Raw genomic sequence first — 20,959 nt, 5'->3', positions numbered from 1 at the left:
AAACTTCTGCTGAAATCCTTACTTCCCATACATAGACTGAAGGAGTAGGTATCTCTAAAGCTCAGCTACCACAGACCCCAAGGGTATCATATGTTCAGTTGCTGGTCAGTAAATGTTTTGTATGTGGGGTGTTTTCAGTATAGCTACTGCAGTGCAAACAGCAGCGTGCATCAGGGTGATGATGCAGATACCCTGTTCAACCTCACTTCTGGTCCATGCAGACATGACTGGCCAAATATGCCTTAAAAAGCAATAGCAGAACTGATTCAGCTGCAAGGTTAACTGCAGTAAGAACTATTTTCAGCTTACAGAAGCAGACCTTCCCTCTTTGGTATTGTGGATTAAGCTACGTTGTGTTTGGGAGATTCAGAAAAGGTCAGTGCAGAGCAGAAGGAGGAACCGGCTCAGTAAAATCAAGATCATCCAGACTCTGGATTAGCAAATACTGATTTTCCATTTACCTGTTTCAAAGTCTTCTATAAGCAAAAAACCCCCACAACAACAAACAACTCCTTTGCAAAAAAATGAATTATGAAAATGACCACTAAGGTGCATTTATTCTGCCCACTGACAAAATATAAACACAGGATATGTAATATTTTACATTCTTCAGCATTTCTCTTCCAGGAATTCTAAATCCATTGCAGATTTTGAGATAATCTTCATCTCCGTGAGTGCCTGGAGACAATTCCTTCCATAAGTATAAGAATTTAACTTGTTTAACCTTCTCCTAATACTCATTTGTATGAAATCAAATAGAAAACTAGATCAAAAAAATAAGGCCTGATACGGTGTGGCTCGCTCTAAAATGTGAATGTTACAGTTTTGACTAAGATTTACGGTTTTGAAAGCCTATTTATACTCTGTGCCACTAGTCTGGAAGGTCCTTGTTTTCCTGTTTGTCTGGAAAAGGGCATTTTTGTGTGTTACAGTCCAGCACTGATTGAGATTCTGTGCCTCTAGAGAAGAGAAAACCCACGAAAACACTTCTATTTATACCTTAGCTTTTGTTAGTCCTGATTTGTCAGAAGCTGGTTCACAACTTTAGTAGAACTATTTTTATACGATGCTGCCCTGAGAAGCTTTTTAAGGAAAGTGCTTTGTAAGTGGAAACTATATTGTTCAACACTTTCCAGCAACGAAAGCATTTTTTAACCAATCATGCATGGAATAATAGGATGCATTTCACATATACAATAAGGTATCTTGTTCACCAGAAAAACTGGAGGCCACGAGGCCAACAGCACAGTTCACAGCGTTTGCAGCTGCTTTGTTCCAGGGCAGCCTCTTGCTCAGGCTTTGCCCTCCCTGCCTGTCCTCTTGGGCAAGAGTGATGGCAACCATGTAAGAATAGGAGGGGGCTCTGGCTCATCATGTTATTGCTGAACCACAGAAAACCCCTCTCAGGTGCTTTTTCAAGAAGTCACAGTCATAGAATCACAGAATGGTTTGGGTTGAAGGGGCCTTAAAGCTCATCCAGCTCCAACCCCTGCCACAGGCAGGGACACCTTCCACTAGAGCAGGTTGCTCCAAGCCCCTGAGTCCAACCTGGCCTTGAACACTGCCAGGGATGGGGCAGCCACAGCTTCTCTGGGCACCCTGTGCCAGCCCCTCAGCACCCTCACAGGGAACAATTTCTTCCTAATACCTATTCTAAATCTACCGTCTTTCGGTTTAAAGCCATTCCCTATGTGCACTCTGTGTATTACATGGATTCACTCCATTAAATACATTGTAAGAACATGTTCCCAAGGAATGATGTGTTGTATAGCAGTACAAGAGAAACGTTAGGCATGCCTGTAATGATAAATGCTTCGTCTAGTGAATAAATCAAAACATCAATCCAAAAGCTGTCAAAAACTGCATTATAATGTAGAATCAATGATATTGCTTGCAATGATGCTTCTAGTCTCATAAGAGCACTCATAGCAGTGCAAAAATGAACGAAGCCTGAGGATTACACTGATTTAGTGTAGTCTAAATGCATGGCAAGACAGAGATGCACAACTGTGCTGAAGGAATTGGGCCTTGGAGAATTCCTGTTGTATTTATAGCACTCCACAACCACGTGATACTGGATTATGCTGAGGATGTTATCGCTCTGTGCCACATCTGCTCAACATTCCTTGCTGTTCTCTTGCCTGCTCTGTACCCGAACTACAAATTAGCCCCACGTAACACAAAAATAGCTGGCAGTGAAGATGCTCACTATCCATTCCTTGTAAGCGAGGAAAGCCTATGTCTCCCTATAACAATCCCTGGCTTGTGCATTGATGAAAGGTTACTAATGGAACCAGTGAAACATTTCCAGCCCTCCGGACATACTCGGACACTCTTGTGCCATGAGGGCCTATGTCTCAGCTAAGAGATAATTTCAGCTGAAGGCTTAACTTTGCTCCTGATTTCACTACATCCTCCCCCCAGGTGGTGCAGGGAGACACAGGGAATAGGGTTGTGGTCAGTTCATCACACACTGCCTCTGCTGCTCCTTCATCCCCAGGGGAGGATGCCACACTCTTCCCATGTTCCATCATGGGCTCCTGTCTGCATAAGCCAGGAGCCTGCTCCAGGATGGGCTTCCCACAGGATCACAGCCTCCTTCAGGCATCCCGTGCTTTGGTGTGGGGACCTCCGTGGGATGCAGGTGGAGATCTGCTCCACCATGCACCTCCAGGGGCTGCAGGGGCAGAGCCTGCCTCACCATGGGCTGCACCATGGCCTGTGGGGAAACCTCTGCTCTGGAGCCTGGAGCACCTCCTTCCCTCTTCCTTGGTGTCTGCAGGTACTGGGGGGGCTGTGCATGGCTGTGCTCACAAGAGCAGACCTTCAGAGGTCACAAACTTCTAAAACATGAAATAGTTGAAAACTACGAGATTTCCCACTAGCACTGTTATTCCTGTATCTATGCATGGAATTTTGAGCCAGAACAAAATGATAAAAAGTCCTTAACATGGAACTACCAAATTTTGCAACAAAACCCAAATAAACTTGGAACAAATAAGCAGGGTTCACCTTCCTAGGTCTAAGTTAGGCTTTTGGTGCCTAGAGAGCACTGCAAAGCTACTTGGGTTGAAGATAAAGGAGAAGTGCTCAGAGAAGCACCCTGCACACTGTGCTCCAGACCTTTGGGGTCTGGATCCACAACTGCACTACTATGCTTAATCAGTGCGCTGGTAACTGAGTGTTTCTGCAGTCTTGCCACAAGGACAAGCTAGAACATGTTACCTTAAGCCAAAAGAAGATACAGAGAGAGAATCCATGGCAGTAGTGCTTGTCTGCGCCTTTCTCCTTCCCCTCTGTCTTCCCCAAAACACTTTGCCACTGTGTGATGTGGTCTGCATGCTCCAGACCAAGTCCTGGGGAGCTGTTGTGCTGCTGCCTCACCACATGCTCCTTCCTCCTAGCCACGTGCAGAAAGGCTGTATTTGGCCACTGCTGGACAACGGCAGGAGGTGTAGGCTAACACGTTTTAATTTGCATTCCCTGTAGGTTGACAATACACTCTTAACTAAGTGATTCAGAGTGCAGGTTTGTAATAGGCTTAAGCCAATCCATGGTTATGTTATGGCTGAAAGGCTCAGTCCCCACTCATGTTTTTATCCTTGTCTCATGTTCCCACACCCTCCTCTACATCAGGACTAGCGCTCGTGAGGTCAAGCAGTGAAGCAGATCAGTTCTCTGATCCTTCTGAAGGCTAAGTGAGCCAACACTGACCAAGAAACATTAGCTTCCATGCAGATCAGCAGGCTGCTGTATTACCGCAATAGCTAGTCCAGTGCAAAGGAGAGAAAGGTTAAAAACACTCCTTTCAGCAGCAGCATGATCTTGGATCAGCTTAAGCCAACTGTGAAACCTCACCCTCGGTCAACACCAGGCAATTCATTAACTCAATTGTGTATCCAAGACATAATACTCTGGCTTCTCACTCACACAGGGAGAGCTGCGTGTTCCACTCTTCCCCCTGTACCCTGTGGGCTTGGACCGGAGGAGTGAGGGAATGATCACGCTTCCTTTCTGTCTCTTTTCCAGGCTCTGTTCTGGGAAGCTGTGGGAAGGAGCAATCCCTGACTTCCTTGCCTTTATATTGCATCGTCATACTTGCATAGCCATGCAAAGGGAACATTTCTTGCTCACTTACTCAGGCTGAACGAGGGCAGCATGTCCTCTGGTCCTTCACATGTCTTGAGAGCTTAGAGGTAACTCAACTACACCCACTGCAGACTATCAGTTGGGAAACATCAAAACCAAAGCACACCGCAAAATGCTTCACATCAGCTGTCAGGAATTTTTACCCACTTCCTGACAGATTTCCTGATGGTTCATTAACAGTGATTAATCAGCATGACCGTTAACCCCCTGCATTCCTGAGAGATTAATCTCCATACAAGGCCTCCTGCATGCATTTTCTTTCCTTTCTGAAATATCCTACTACATTAAGTTATTCACTGTTTCTAAAACGATCAGTGACAAGCAGTACAGATGCATGAATTCCCCTATAAAGTTATCTGGTTTGTGGTGAACGTTGGAAATTAAACATACAGCATTCACAACTCTGCAATTTTGAATTTGTATGTCGTCTAAAAAAGCACAGCTGAAAGTATCTGGAGATCTGGCAATAACACACAGTCCTGCTTTACATTCCAAGACCCCTGTACAGCATCTGTTTTGAAGGCAGGTAATAGTGCTCTCATTTCAGAGGACAGGAAATGAACCCAACTTAAGATCAAGGATGTTAAGAACACCCACTTTGAGATATCTGTGGCTCGAATCCAGAACTGATCTTGCAAGGACTTCAGCGTGGGTTACACGGGCTACCCATCCTTTGAAAGTGAGGCACAGCTTGGGAACCCCTAAACTGATGTGTACAAAACTACTAAGTGGACCTCCACGAGGTGCCACGTTTCTGCTGCATTCTCAGGTGGGATCAGAACAGAGGAGCTCTCACCTTGCTGTTTGCAACAAAAGTACTGCAAGGTGGCTGCGAGGTGATGGCTTTCTTAGTGCACAGTGAAGAAATCTGGGAGGGAGCATGGGTGAGCTTCATTCTGCCAGGTAGTAATACTCCAGTATGCCACGCAGCACCAGAGAAGAAAGTTATTGCGTGTCACAGACTAACCCCAGAAAGCCAACAAAGTATTCACCCACAGAGAACACTGTTTTCTGAATCATCGAAACAATTCAGTGCGCTGATGCTCGTATAAACTCCTTTCAACTCCAGACAGCATTAATGAGAGGTGACAAATTTATGTCTTTCTTACACAATGGAGTAAGAGCACTGAACCAGGAACTCTACACGCTGTTTGGAAAACAATGGCTCCATGCTGCTGAACCTGTGAAATTCCCGTCAACCAAACAATTCACCGCTACTCTGATTCCTATGCTACCAGAGTGATAAGATATTTTGGCAAGGAATATTTCAATTCAGGATACAAGTCTGTGTAAATCTGTAGTTTAAACTTCAGTTAGCTTTTGCCTTGGTATGTGATTCTTCCCCCATTTCACATCTATGTTCTGTGAGCCTTTCGTCTGATCCGAGAGTTCATTCCTCACAGAGAAACTCAAAGTCAGCACAGGAAACCCTCCACACTTGGGTTTTTTGCTGGAGCACATATAGAAAACTTATGACATACAAAACACAGTACTGCAGAACTCTCATCACGCTTCAGCTCAATACCAAACTCTCCAGTGGCACTCTTGCAAAGAACAGCTTATACACCAAGATGGGTCAACTACAGGGGAGCACGTAGATATCACCCCTAACAGAAACAAGATTGCAGCTGAACATGCTACTGGAGCTCTATCTACCTTTCCCAAAGCTTGAGCTTGCACAGAATCAGTTGTGGTTGAAGTCTGTCACTAAATACACCAGCTGCTCAGAAGGTTGATTTGTACTTCTCAAAATGGTTTATCAAGCCTCAAAAACACACAGCTAGTCTCCTACCCTAATCAAAAGCTTCACTTATCTCACTTCCTTGAGAAGTACTCCATTGCCTTCATTATTCATGTCACGCTCATGCCAACTTGTAATTTCTTCTTAACAAAGCTCATGCTTATGTGTTAATTCACAAATTTCATGTAATGAACATATGAAACTACAGCTGAAGCCCTGCCCAGAATACATCATGTTACGCTGATAGTACCCTGCAAATACTGGCAGTAGGATTCCCTTCCAAACAATGAACCAATGAGCTCCCCAACCAGGAGAGAACCGGCCAAATTGTCATGACTGTGTCAGCCAGCATCACATCAGGGCTTCAGGACCCCACAGTCTAACAGCCAAGTCAGAAGGGAAAAACCTCTTTGCTGGGCAATTTCACTAACCACACATGGGGTTTTTTTCTCTCTGACTGAAAATGCCAAAAGACTCTTAGTGATCCCATCTAATCTGATGAGATGCACTCAGAATGACACAACTGCCATCTCGCCTGGAATTGATCAAAAAGCCATTCTTTTTTTGCACGAAAGCTCCATATGCTCGAGTGCCTCTTTCAAAAGTAACTAGGCTCTGTTGGCTGGCCACTGCTCCTGCCTACCTCAGAACTACATATCCTGGAGGGAAAAAAGAAACCACCAGGCTTCAGGAGTTGTTGTTTTTTTGTCTGAGCTCACTCAAGCGCTGTCCTCTTGCCAGCTCCCTGCATTCTTTCTCCTACTGAGTTTGTCTAAACTTTTCGATGAGCACTCGAGCTGTATCTCCTCTCTCTAGGTTCAGCCAGATGTGACCTACGAGCCAGAACTGCTGCTCTGCTCTAGAGTATTGTTCTCTGTAACCCACCCATTCTGCTGCCCTTAACCTGTGGTGGAGCAGATGCGCAGAAAACAGAGTTCCCACACCTCGCTCGTGGTCTTCAGCAGTAGGGGAGCACCAAGACACTGCAAGCACCAAAAGGCATTCTCTGTGGGATTCCCTGTAAAACGGATCTTTACAACGAACATACTGCATGCTTAGTGATTTCAGTAACAAAATCACAGACAGCAGCTATGAGGCACAAGATTTTCCTTACCCTTTCCCTGTATTTCATAGAATCACTGAACAGTCAGGGTTGAAAGGAACCTTAAAGCTCATCTAGCTCCAACTCCCCCACTGTTGGCAGGGACACCTTCCACTAGACCAGTGGCCTTGAACATTGCCAGGGATGGGGCAGCCACAGCTTCTCTGGGCACCCTGTGCCAGCGCCTCACTACTCTCATAGTGAAGAACTTCTGTGTCTATTTGTGCTTTGAAATGAATAAAACCAATACTACTTACAGCCATTGTTATAAGTAAATATTGCTGCCAGAATTTGGAATTTGGTTTTCTGCAGTGGAATTGTTCTAGAAGAGCTGGTTTTATACCTGTATGTCTATCTCTACACACACAGACATAAAACCCTGAGAAAAGTGACAAAATCATTGCACTCAACTGTAAACTCTATATCAAAGACATTTCTGTAAGTTACTGTCATCAATCACCAAAACTTATGGCTTTAGCTTCCTTCCATTAGTCTAGCTTAAGCTGTAAAACATTCTGTCCTTGGGACAGGCTACTAAAGATCTAAGTCCTTTACTCCTTATAAGAAATAAAACTTCTGGCATTTTCTGTGGTTAGAATTTGCAAAAGCAAGAAGCCTGATTTCCCCACTATTCTCATTTCTCTGTTCTTGTTCTTTTGAAAACCTAATTATGCAATATCACTGATCCAACACAAACCTTTCTGGTTTTTGTAGTGACCAGAATGGGCAATGTAATCTCTGTTGGGGGAAATCAGCTCTTAGTTCATTATCAACATTACCGTAATTGGGTAACTAAGCAGGCAAGGGGCTCTGGGGCCAGGCTTGCCTTCTCTCTCACCATAGCCAGAACTCGTGAACAGATTGAGCAGACTAGGTTACATTCCACCAGGATGATACCTGGTTCTGCAGAAACTAGCTTTAAAAGAAGAAAAGGAGGCATAAGACATGTGTAAGCTAACCATAAACACAAGAGGTAAAAAATACTGAGGAGTTTGGCCAAGAATATGCTGCACTATTACACAGCAGATCACATTTGCAGCTTCCTACGGCTCAGGCCAGAAAAAGATGCTTGGGAAGGTGACGCTCTGGATGTGCCAGAAGCGCCAGCTTCCACTAGCTATTTTTAACTGCAGGAATTTAATTAGAAAGGATGGCTGCACACAGTTGATCTTCCTTCCTCTCCATGCTTTGTGCAGCTCAGATATCCCCGAGTGCTATACGCCATTACAACTGACACTGTCTTGTACGCATGCTTTGGAGGCCCGATATCTGCACAGGGTGAGCCACATACCAGGACTGAACATCCTCTTGGAGGAGACCATGTACTGGCTTTATTGTAAAGACAAGGGAAGAAGAGCAAATCAAGAAAAGGGATGCAGCATGTTGCACTGCAATGATTTGGATTTATGTTGTAAACCATAGTTAGCCCAAGAGAAGCAATAAAAGGGCATTTCCTACTCTGCTCTCAACCTGTACAAATTTTACCATTGTTTCATTTACTAAAGCATCCCAGAAGTGAGATGGCACAAAGACAGCTTGAAGATGTTTCTGAATTTAGCTTCTCTAGACCTTATCAGAATATAATCTCAGGTCCACATGTTGGATGCTGTATTCTTCACTCGTTCTGGCCCCAAACAATTCAGTTGGTCTCATTATGACAATAGTGGAGCCAAAGCATGTGTCCTTGTAGTACATCTTCACAAATCCCTTACAGCCTCTTCAAGAAGCATCCAGTGCAAAGCAACTCTGCATTACTATGCACTTTTCATTTACATGAACATGTACAATGATGTCCAGTTCTAAAAATGAGACAGCTGATACCCTGACAACATTTTTCCTCCAGTCCTAACTCTGGTTCAAGAGAAGCACAGAGAAGAAGTTATGGTTTTATCAAGGGAAGCAGGTTCACTTGCCACTGGCAAGCCAGTCCCTGTGTGCTTTTGTTCCTCATCTGCAAAGCAGTGGTAAGAGTAGTACTTTACCTTGTCTTGTGAGTGTTGTGAGTACAGAGGTAGTAAATAATGTAAAGTGCTTAGCAACTTATGTAAACATGTATACATAACAAAGACGTAGGACACAATGGGACAAAACACCATGAACTGATGTGGATGGTGTGTAGCCAAAGCCAAACAATTCTTGGTGTCACTAAAGTAACTGGCACTGGAACTCGGATTTATGATGGAAGTTTTTGTTGCCTGGCACTCTGCAATCTTAGAAGGGGCTTAAAAATATCTAAATATTGGTTTTAATCTTCTTTTTATTCTACATCTTCATTAAGTACCCCCTTGTAATTTAATCCAATTTGTGGCAAATGCTAATACTGCTTTGGGCCCACTTCTCCCTGTCAGCTCTATCTGTTAAATTATGCATTTCCATCTGGAAAGAAACTGTACAGGACTGTAGGCTTTCTTCCACTTAAGAGTCAGGAATGGAAAGGGATTTAATTAGATGCTCCATGGTTGAGAAAAGGACTAGAGCAAAGCCTGGGTGGTCTGTGGAATCTTCCACTGGAAAACAAGGCTGCAACTTGTTCTGTGCAAGCCTGCTTCTGTTTGCTCATTTTGTTTACATTGTTTGTTCTTACAGATTAAAATAGACAGTTACTAGGCAGATAAACAGTGTTTCCTTCCACGACAATGCTGTCTAGAAATAAGGAGAGTAGCATGGGTCATTTTTTGGCTGCATGACCCCAACTCACCATGGAACTTGGAGGAGGGAATTTTTAGCTGGTGTTTCAGAGCACCTAATTGCTAGCATTTTTTGTTCCATTTCTCCTATCTGTGAAAGGGGGATAGTATAGCTTTCTGCTCTCAAAGAGGAAAGAGGGCTTGCTCTACCATTTCTCAGCTGACTGTCAATGCAGAGAGACACATCTCATGCAGTCCCTCTCATCACTGGCTGGATACCTGTATACACTTCAGCCACTGGCCAGTCCTTCAGAAACAGAAGTGTCTTTAGAAGGCCTGAATCAGAAGCAGAAACCTGTGATGAGCCAAACAATTCCCATCTACACTTAACCATGAGTCAACTCAAATGCAGTGATTTCAGTCATGTGCCCTTTCACAGTTCAGCTGAACTTCAGAACATAATAGATGCAGCTTTAAATAGATTTACAGTGCAGATTGCTGATTGGAGTGTCTGGAAGATTAACTTATTCCTCATGGTTTTTCTGTTCCAAAATTCAATGGATTCCATATTTGTAAAAGAGGGAACGCAGAAGTCTAAGTCAGAAAGTGGGCTATGACTGGAACTAAACTTATTTATTAACCTATTTTGGTTGCATGTTAAAGAAAGGAAGCTATTATGCTGTCGGTTTGTGGGATGTTAATGGGAGCTCTGGGCATAATTACTCTGTGTTGGTGTGTGAATAAACCCCACTGATAGATAAGCTGTTTGCCCGATAGTAACTTTTTCTCTTTCCTTGAAGAAGAAAGGGAAGATAAGAAAAGAAAAAAGAGAAGAAAGAAGAAAGCAGGAAACATAAAAGAGAAAAAAAAAAAAGGGAAGAAGAAAAAAGGAAGCAAAAAATAAAAATAAAGAAAAAGTAAAAGAAAGAGAAAGAAAAAGAAAAGGAAATGGAAAAAGGAAAAGAAAAAGAAAAGGTAAAGAAAAAGGAAAAGGAAAAAAGGAAAAAGTAAAAATATGAAAAGGAAAAATAAAAATAAAAGAAAAAAATGAAAAAGAAAAGGAAAACTGAGAAAGAAAAAAAGAAAAAAGAGCAAAAGAAAAAGAGAAAGAAGAAAAAGAAGAAAAATAAAATCTTGCCCTTTGTGGTCACTTTACTCCTTGCTACAGCCTTGGGTAGGAAAAGGTTAAACCCTCAACAACATTTTTCTCTTCTTAGCAAGTTAGAGAACTGTACATTAGACACATCGCCTGCCAAATGCTTCATTTACTACCAGCTGCATTTTTACTTTGTTGAGAGATAGCCGAAATAAAATCACTGTTCTTTGTGGAAACGGCATGCTAAATAATGGACGGCTACAAGATTATTAAATAGCAAAGGCATTTGATAATATTAGAGTCAACCACAAGTCCCACTTCTGCTGATGCACAGAATTTTGAGTAATTAGTCATTGCACAGAGTGTTGTATTTATATCCCCTTGAGCTTCAGACGTTAGGCCACAAAGTCAGGAGACAAAGAATTGCTGTTATTAGGAGGACTGTTTTGGATTTATTTATATTCTAAGGCTTTATTTCAGTGTCCACTTCACTCCTCTGGCTCAGGCCTCCTCCAAACCAGAAGATACAGCTAAGTCAGAGAATTTTAGTGTAAACCATATTTTTACAGACAAGACCTCTTAATTTCAAGCAGAACTTCAATGAGGCTGCAAAGCCCCCAAAGAAGCACAACTGGCCTGAGGTTATATGACAAGCCTGGGAAAAAGGCCTCCCAGGTTCTGTTCTGATCTCTAACAGACTTCTCATGGTTTACATGCAGTACATTAGTAGCAGCTCCAATTTACGGATAGATGAATTGGGATACAAAGAGGACAAGGAACCCTCCCAAGGATTTACAGCAAGCCTTTTGCAGAGCCCTGGAACTCTTACTCAGTCCTTTGTTCAAATTGCTAAACCACACTGCCTTCTTTAGACCACAATTACTGCACAGGCCTGAATACTGTCACATATCTAAAATTATACAGCTATACACTTATATGAGGCTTTATTAAAATAAAGATTGTGTAACATCTTCAGAGTTCAGTGCAGAGCTGCACAGTGAGCACTCAATTGCTTAAAGACAGCCTTTTTTAATTCTCTCCCATAGCAAAAGAGCCAGATGTAATATACTGCAACGAGAAATCAGAGGGAAACTTGGTAGGATTCGAACACAAAACATCTGATGACAAATTCATATTCTAGCAATGAGCCTTCATTTTGCAGAACTGACATGAAAAAACAGTGGTAACATTTATGATTGTGACAAATAGTATGTATCATCTGTCTCTGAGAATGTCACACAGAGTAAGACTCTATGGAATAAATCATACGCTCATGTCAAATTTCAGGCATAACTGAGTAGATTAAGGTTTGAGTTTGATCATGTCTCAAATGAATTTCCTGTTTATAAGCATGGCTTATAAAGGCTATAAGGCTAAGGAGATCAACCTAAGCTGAGATCCTCAGCTTCCCTCAGCAGGTTGTGTACTCTCTGTATCCAAAAACACAACCAGACAGGGAAAATGTTGGTATCATGAGAAATGATACAGGGAATTTAATGTTGTGCTTCGAAATACTGTGAAGTTAACCGTGCTGGGTTCTCCATGAGATTTAAAAGGGAGACTGTGGACTTGTTTGGACTAGGGGCACCTCTGTGAAAAGCAATTACAAATTTCCATTTGAACATTCTGTGCCCAAGTGTCTCTATTTGCCTTTAGAGGGAATACATCCATGCCTAAGCCAGATTTAGAATCATAGAATCATAGAATAGTTAGGGTTGGAAAGGACCTTAAGACCATCTAGTTCCAACCCTCCTGCTATGGGCAGGGACACCTCACACTAAGCCATGCCACTCAAGGATCTGTCCAACCTGGCCTTTGAACACTGCCAGGGATGGAGCATTCACAACCTCCCTGGGCAACCCATTCCAGTGCCTCACCACACTAACACGAAAGAACTTCTTCCTTATATCTAATCTAAACCCCCCTGTTTAAGTTTTAACCCATTACCCCTTGTCCTATCACTACAGTCCCTAATGAAGAGTCCCTCCCCAGCATCCCTATATGCCCCCTTCAGATACTGGAAGCTGCTCTGAGGTCTCCATGCAGCTTCTCTTCTCCAGGCTGAACAGCCCCATCTTTCTCAGCCTGTCTTCTTATGCAGATGCCAGATCTCCTGATTGTGAGTGTGCTAATGCAGGACTTTTGTGCACACAGCATTGGCATGTGTAAACCCTGAGGTCAAGAAAAAGCTGATGAAGAGAGCTTAAGCAGAGCAACTGCACTTAAAACTCCTGATGGGATGGAAATAAGAAAGTCACCCTAGCTGATGCAAGCATGTATGGGGGCTATTCAGCATCTTGATTCAAACTGGGCTCTAGAGCAAGGCAGAGGTTACAAAAACTAACCCTAGAGTACTTCCCTCCCCAGAGTGACCTCTGTGCTGGAAATGGGGATGTAGGGGGTGTCAGTGGGCAGCTCTGGCTTGCTTGGGCAGCATTTTCCACTAGTACCTCCACATAGGAGAGATTCTGCCTGTGCCAGGCAGAATCAATTGAAAGCATAGATCCTAGACAGGACACCCCACCTTCAACTACAATGAGCAATGACAGTAAAAGGCAAAGCTCCCAGGGTGCAGCCCCAGAGCCAGCAGACATGTTCCAGCCTGCCACAGCTTCTGGCCACCAGACTGACCTACCTCCCAGGAAGGACTGGCATGGACAATCCATGGATAACCTGGAGCTCCAGAAAGCCCGAGTGCCCCCACAAAGCCCACCTGCACATACCGAGCCCTAGGCAGGGCTCCACAGTACCTCAGGGGCATGACTGGGTCCCCAGCTGCTACCTGAAGCACTCGGCTCTGTTAGATCCTATAGTGCTCTTTTGCAAAATGGAAGGGAACTAATCTCACTGCTGGCCAAATTCCAGCTTTGAGTAATTACTTTCTTCTGACAAATTTTCCTTGGCAGTTTGAATGGAATATAATTAGTAAATGTAAATAGATGTAAATAGTGCTGTAAATTACACTTTGCGTGACTGCAGAAACAGAGGGGGAGAGTGAGGGTGAAGGGGCAAAAAGAGCAGAACTTCATTCTCCACACTATAGACAACGGTGTTGCCTTCCCTGCCAGCAGACTGGGAATGCCTCTGCCAGGACGAGTGTGCTCAGGGCTCATGCAGCAGCAGATGCCACGATCCAGCATCATCATGTGGTTCATCACACAGATCATCCACTTCACCTCAAGTACAGTTTTGACCTGGTGGTGTTCAGTCATGTCCCACAGCTGTGTTCTCAAGCAGCTGCTGCTTTCCACCTCAGCTGTGCTTCTGCTTCAGCAGCAGGCAAAGTGCCTCACACACAGACACACTCAACTGCTAAATGTGTGTGCATGATATTATTGTTTTCTATGAAATGGTTATCAGATTTGTGAATGGCCTGTGAAACCTTCTGCTACCAACTGAAGAAGTGTCATGGAAGTGGAGTTATATAATTATCCTTCACAGCTATTTTAATGCAGCCTCGTGTACTAGCTTCACCTAAAGTGGAAATAGCTCCTTCCAAAAATAAAACAAATGCATATATTTAACTTCACGCAGTCAACTGAATTTAAAAGCAGCTATTTAAAGTAATGAAAACAGATTATAGCGTACGCTTATATTATCTACACACTAATACGTTTCTATATGTCAAATGTCTCTTACGCAGGTCATCTGCTTTAAATACAGATGGATGCGGCTAGTAAGCTTCATCAGGTATTTCTTTCATATAGTAAATCTGAGGATGATTTTTCAATAATTCACTTATTTTTGTTTTCATTCCAAATTTGCATATGGAAAAGAGCAGAAACTAGTAAAACGAAGGGAAAGTTTATTTTCCTAACAAAAGCTTGTTGCACTGTTTAGCTATAACAGGAGAAACAGATGTTTCAGCTTTACAATACCGTGTCTTGCAAAACTTCCTTCTGAACGCCTATTCGTGCTCTACATGGTTTGGACTGTGTATGGAGAGCTCTGCTAACAGTCATGGGAAGCATTGCATACATTAGCAAAGCCCACATTAAGATAATTAGCGCTAAAAAAAATATCAACAAGCCTCTTTTTTTCCCCCTTTATAGTATTGATTCAGTGTGGGTGAAAAACGCCAGATTTTCAATCTTGAAGATTCATGTTCCACCACAGAGCGGGAGATGGAGCCAGCTTTTCCCAGTGTTCTGCCAATAAACTGAGATTAACCATCTCAAGAGCTACGAGGAAGAGCCAGGCTCTACGGTCTAACAACCCATAGTGTCTCTGATGAACCTGTGAGCACAGAGAATGGGGAGCACACAGTGTGAGACTAAGGGAACTCAAATTCCTCATCTTTGTGGCTGTACTTATGCAAGTATTGTCTTGTAAAAGCTGTCCAGAAGTGCTGTGGCCGACAGAAAGGGCCAGGAGGCAGTGCTGAAGTTGCACTGCTGCAGAGAGGACTCCAGGCAGTGGTAGCAGCTATGGGAAAAAATCTGCAGTGAAGGAAGCCTTTGAAGTTCATTTTGTATCTCAACTGTGTATCTTCTAAGTGACACGCTCTGTTTTAATACAGACTGTTTTCCTAAGGGGTCTGCAGTCTTTTGCAATTCCTGTGATGGGTTATACACACATTGAAGTCTGCCTGGTGGTAACTTTACCTTCTGTGGATCCAAACAATGTCAATATGGATACTGGCACATAACCAGATGTGATTGGATTATGGCAGCTTAAAAAATGACTCCCTGGTCCCTCGAGCTGCTGAAGTCAGGGCAGTTTAAGGTAGCAAGTTTTGTTTAGTATTAAATTACACGCTAAGAGCTTGCACATGATCAGCTCTGAATACTCTGTGGGTAGGTGGCTACTTGCTAAACCACCTAACAGCTTGAGTTTATTCTCCTGGGGAAGGATCCACTGCAGGCATGCCTCTGAAGACAGTAACGTGTCCTACTAGGACATTTAGTATTTATCTTAGAGTTATCCAGGTTAGTTGAGGATGTTTGGAAGGGTTGCTTTAAAACCACTTGCTTTCAGGCAAAGTGATAATCAGTCTAAGCACTGTAAGACTTTTCTAATGGAAGGCCAACACATCTTTTTTCATTCAGTCTGCAAGAGTAAACCGAGCACAGCTGTTTTACTGAAAACAACCCACTGGTATTTAAGCAGATTAACAAAATTAACTGTGAAAATCCTCTGCTATGTGAAAGCCAATAACCTGTTGGCCACAAGGAGGCAGGGCAAGGATTCAGTAAACTCAAAGAAATTGCTTCATTTAAAAAAAGAAAGAAGAAAAAAAAAAAAGAAAAAAGAGGAGCATTGAATCAGTTCAGTCATGAATCTCTGAACTGCTAGGCAAGATAAAAAGCACTTTTCAGCCCCAATGTGTGGTTTCAGTATTGCTGTTTTATTCCAAGAGCAGCAAATATCTTAAGATATCAAACAATAGCTGATCTGGCAGCAATTGTCTGCTTCTTTTGAAGAAGCAGATCACACATGTTTCTTCTTCATCACTTCTGTGTGATGTAAAGAAAAACTCTAACACTAAGCTTTGATAGCAGTAGTGGTTTTACCAACTCAGAGCAAGCCACACTGCCAGGTTCACAAGGTGTTGCTCCCAGGCTGATAAACCCTGATTCTGGGCAGCTTTGGGAGCTCTGCCTTTTGCTCCCTTGACACTTCTAATTCAGTGCTAAAGCAGGCAGAGGTAGTTTGGTGTCTCTAGTCCCCTACCAAGAACTTTATGCACAGTACAGTACACCAATACTTCCTTAAACCAGAACTTAAGGACATTCCAAATTCAGAACTAACTCAAGGTCAAACTTCAAAATGACAAAGGGGCAAAAGAGGAAAATAAAGCCAAAGTATCCCTGTTTCAGGGTTAAATTGAAAAGGATTAAATTTAACAGTGAAACAGCCTTCCCCAATATCAGCACATCACAGTCCAAATCTATGAGTGACCTTCTGTCTCAGATGAAGTGACTATACTCCTAGCTCTGCCACTGCATGCTACTGAGCTAGGCCTCCTCTATGCCTCTGTTTCCTCATCTTTTAAGCAGTTGCTTTCCTTCTTTGTGAAGCAGTATGAGGTCCATGGATAAAAAACATGCTACAAGAACTAGTTATTATTAATGCAATTCAGATATGGAATGCACCAGATGGCAAAATCTCCAGGATTTTAATGAACTATTGTAACAGAACATATGTAATATGACGTTATTATAACAGGCATTTAAATGTATAGTTAGTACATACAACGTGACCTGCTCTGCTCTCAGTAACTCCACTGGAATTATTTTGGATTTATGTCAGATAATACTAGGAACACAAAATAGCCCCATATGTGCAATGTGGTAAGGTTTTCATAGCAATGCTATCTTAACTATTTCCTGTCCTGTTTTCATTTTTTGCTGGGGGTATTGCATTTAGACTGAAATGCCTCTGACCAAGTATCCCTTACCTATCATCAGAAAATAGTTGTCATGAAGCAGCAAGAGCTTTGGGGTTCTTCCACTAAATTCTCTTAAAATTATGTCTTTGAGCACCTTATGCTAGGACCCGGTAAGCAATTCACACTTGTGTCAGAAGAGCCAAAAGTTCAGTTTTATACCGTGAGGATGGTAGTAACTCCTTTCTCCCACAGGATTTGAGTTCTGGACAAGATGAGTTATATGACTGGGCAAAGGTGAAAAAGCAGGACTGCAGCTCAAGCCACAGGCATCACACATTACAGTCAGAGACAGGTACTGACTTCAGTAAAGGAGGAACATGAAGATCCTATCAGTACGTATAATAATTCTAGCTCATCTACAATACAGACTATAAAACTCAAGTGAACTGACATTTAATATACGAGAGGCTGGAAGCAAGATATCAATTTCACATCATAAATTAGCCTTTGTGCTAGTGCCCAAAGATTTGGCTGATTACTCATTGCTTTCCCTTAGTGCTTAAGCAGTCTTTTCCAAAGCAAGACAGTTAAACCACAAAAACGTACCGTAGTGTCCATAGCCCTGACCTTCCCAGCAGGAACGTGCTTTGGAATGGGTTCTTCTACTGATATCATCATGCAGCCTTCTGCTCCAAGAGTAACAATTACGAGCTTACACCCTCTTTCTAACAGCATGCGTCCCACCTTTCCAGCATCTTCAAGGTTGCCAACTGGGATGCCCGTTAAAATTTCTGCCTGGAAAATAACCCACACAAATGAAAATCACAATCTGACAGAATTCATTTTTGGACAACATTTGCATTTGAAAACATTAATATAATTTTTAAATGTGTATTACAGGATGATCATGAAACCACTTCCTACACTGATAATCAGCTATGTCTTGCTCCTTATCTGAAATCACTAAGGCACAGCACACTAAAAGAGTAAGAGAGTAGCCTAGGCAGAGACACAGGAGGCATGGTTTCTGTTCCAGTTTCTATGACTTACCTGGCATGCAGCTCTTAATAAAATCACATTTCTCCCACGTGCCTCAGTTTCTTCATCTGTGAAATGAACACAAGGGCACAGCCTTGGCAAAAGCATTTTGTGCTCTAATGTACAAAATGCTACATGGCAGCTCGGTCACTGTTGCTGGGGGATATTTAGCACCAAGGGAGAGACTTTCAAAATTCCCTTTTAAATTCTCAGTCCTCAGCTAGAGGGAAATCACGAGGGAAAATCTCTTCAAGAGGAAAAAAATAATTCTAAACTTTGACCCCCCTGTTCACTTTAGTATATATTTTTAGATAAAACTACCTAAAAGTTATCTGGAGCCTGCTGTGGGCAAAGGCCCGTTACAAGATTATTATATATTTGTGTAATGGCCATGTCCATAGGCTTCTGTCAAAACTAAGACTCTTCTGTGCTGGCTCTGTGCAAACACAGATAAACTCCTTTTCTAACAGATGGTGACCTTAAGTCAGCTTCTCCCAGCTGGCTCTTAAAATTAATCTCTTCTAGTTCCACCCAACAAAGAGCAAATTTTCCCCAAAATTTGCAATGAAGACTCCAGAATCAAGCATCCTTTTCACCACTTCATACATCTTCCTGAAGGCATAGCATTGTCAACTGTCATGTACTTTTATTTTTGGCAGGAAAGAGAAAATGAAACAGCAAGGAAGAGAACAGAAAACACAGTGGCATAATACAGTGTGCTTTCAATTGCAAGTAAAGAGACATACTCTATTTTGCTGTCTTTACTACATCTTGTCCTGCTTGACTGAGGAGAGGGAAGTCCTACTTTATCTTGCACTACAAGGTTGCTGCTGGATCTGAAAAATGCAGTCTGAAGTATTGTTAGTTAACTGCCTAGTAACTGGGCATAGCTCCCACACTCTTAGGGTTACTTTCAGTGGTAAACTTACTTTGGAAGCTATTCACCCGCTCCTCTTCCTGACCTCTGCTACACTGGCTTCTTGGGAAGCCGAGTTGGCTTCTTGGGATATAGCTGCTGAAATATTTCAAAGGACCTTCCTCTGCATGACTGAAACCTGAATTCAGCACACATACTTCTTGCTATAATGGGCTATAAACTACAGTGATTAAACAACTGCTCCATGGAGCACAGGCCATGCCTGTAGTAAAGAGAGGGAGGGCAGACAGCTAGGGACAGGAACTACTACAGCCATCCCTAAGTAAACCGCCCCCAGATGTGAGTCAGCGCCCGCTGCTTGCCACTGTCATTTCCTGTGTTTCAGCCTGACCCAGGAGAGAGAAGCCACCCTTAGGCTCCAAAGGGCCAGATTATGCCAACACACTCCCTAGAGTTTATAGTATCATTAGCAGAGTACTTACTGGTTTTAATTTTCAAACTTACAGGACCAAGTTCTCAGTCCCTACTTAGATGCATAAATGGTTTCAAGCACTGTTGAGCTGATCGCTGCAAGACAGAATCTGGTGTGGCACAGGCCTTGGTGGGTAAATTCGTGCAGTGCAGGGGCAAGGTGTGGTTAATGTGCACAAGCAACTGAAAACTACTTTTTTTTAACCTCACTGATCCCAGACAAGGGTATAGTAAGCTTTAAATTCGAAGACAGCATGTAGACCCATCAAATTTTCTTTGGCATGCCACCATGCTGCTCAAACATCTCTTGCAGTACAAACTATTGAAGCAAATGGAACCTATTTCAGTTTTTAAAAGCTTATAAAAGCATTTTCAAAGAAGAAACTTTGCTTCAAATAGTATCTCACAAAATCTTTTGAATGCATCTTCTTGCAAGGTTTGCAAGGAGTCAGTACTCCAGTAATGGCTTTGGAGAAAGCAAGGACAGAAAATAAATAGTATTATAAGACACATACACTCTATTCTAATGTTCAAGTGTCTAAAGAGTCTCTGCCTTTCCATGATTTTTAAGCTCTCTGGAGCTTAAGCTATGCATTCCTGTACCCAGAACATCTAGCACATCATGTTACAGGAATAAAAATGGATTAACACAGATCCTTGACTAAAACTGGCTAACTGAATTTCCAATGTACTTTACGAGGGGCAATAATTCCAAACATTTTACCTAATGTTGCAAAGTCTCCAGGACAAAAATGGGTTTGGTTTTGGTAGAGAAACAGTACATCTAATTTGGGTTTATTTACTTTGTATTTACACTTTCCATGAGCAAGGTAAATGAAGTATTTAAATATCATGTTCTTCCTAATGAAGCACATATGTTGTATGCCCTCTTTGTGCTTGCTGAGCCCCAGGTCAACAGGACTTTTTTGCTTAGGTAGTCAAAGAATTGTTCTGGGACTGATATGTGCAAGGTTTTGCTGAAATCTTTCTCTTCCATCTTTACACTGCTTGTATCAATAAACAAAATTAGTTTGAATAGACAGAGTCTGTATAAAAGTAGATCTTCAACTGCTTGAAACCCCTATCATCTAGCTCATCTACAGGAGGATGGTAACACTAAAAAACACTGGAACAAGCTGGAAGAGCCTTAAAAGCAGCAGAAGCCAGACAGATTCTGTGCCAATAATTAGAGATTGCGGTAAATGTCAACTGATGTTAAATACTGTGGTGAGTTTCTAAGTTCCTCCCTTCAGTAGAATCTTATTTGAAAAACAAACTGTGGTACAATTGAAGGAAATAACTAATGGTTATGTAAAGAAAAAATTGAATAACAATACTAAAAGCCCAATGTGGACATTTGCCATAGCACTGTACAAAAGAGCAGCAAATTGAGAACTTTATTTTCCTGCAGCTAGTCCCATAAAACTCCTCACTTCAATGGACCTATTAAAGGAAGAGGACGTTCCACAAAACTGCTGTCAGACTAAACCTAAGGTGGGTAGTATATAGATAATCGACACAGAATTG

General features: G+C 42.3%; 1 protein-coding gene across 1 annotated transcript in view; it reads right to left on the bottom strand.

Moving 5' to 3' along the window:
• The window catches only part of RBKS (ribokinase), a 70,576-nt gene that overhangs the window by 3,555 nt on the left and 46,062 nt on the right, over positions 1-20,959 (bottom strand). The window contains exon 7 of the mRNA XM_061367229.1: positions 17,653-17,841. Coding sequence (XP_061223213.1) covers positions 17,653-17,841 — 189 coding nt within the window. The remainder of the gene's footprint in view (positions 1-17,652; positions 17,842-20,959) is intronic.

This window comes from Neopsephotus bourkii, unplaced genomic scaffold (assembly GCF_033783945.1).
Source record: "Neopsephotus bourkii isolate Nb327-2 ecotype Australia unplaced genomic scaffold, CSIRO-AGI_Nbou_v1 NB_1373, whole genome shotgun sequence".
Classification (NCBI taxonomy): Eukaryota; Metazoa; Chordata; class Aves; order Psittaciformes; family Psittacidae; genus Neopsephotus; species Neopsephotus bourkii.
The sequence above is the reverse complement of the archived record's forward strand: the minus strand, read 5'-3'. Positions and strand labels throughout refer to the sequence as shown.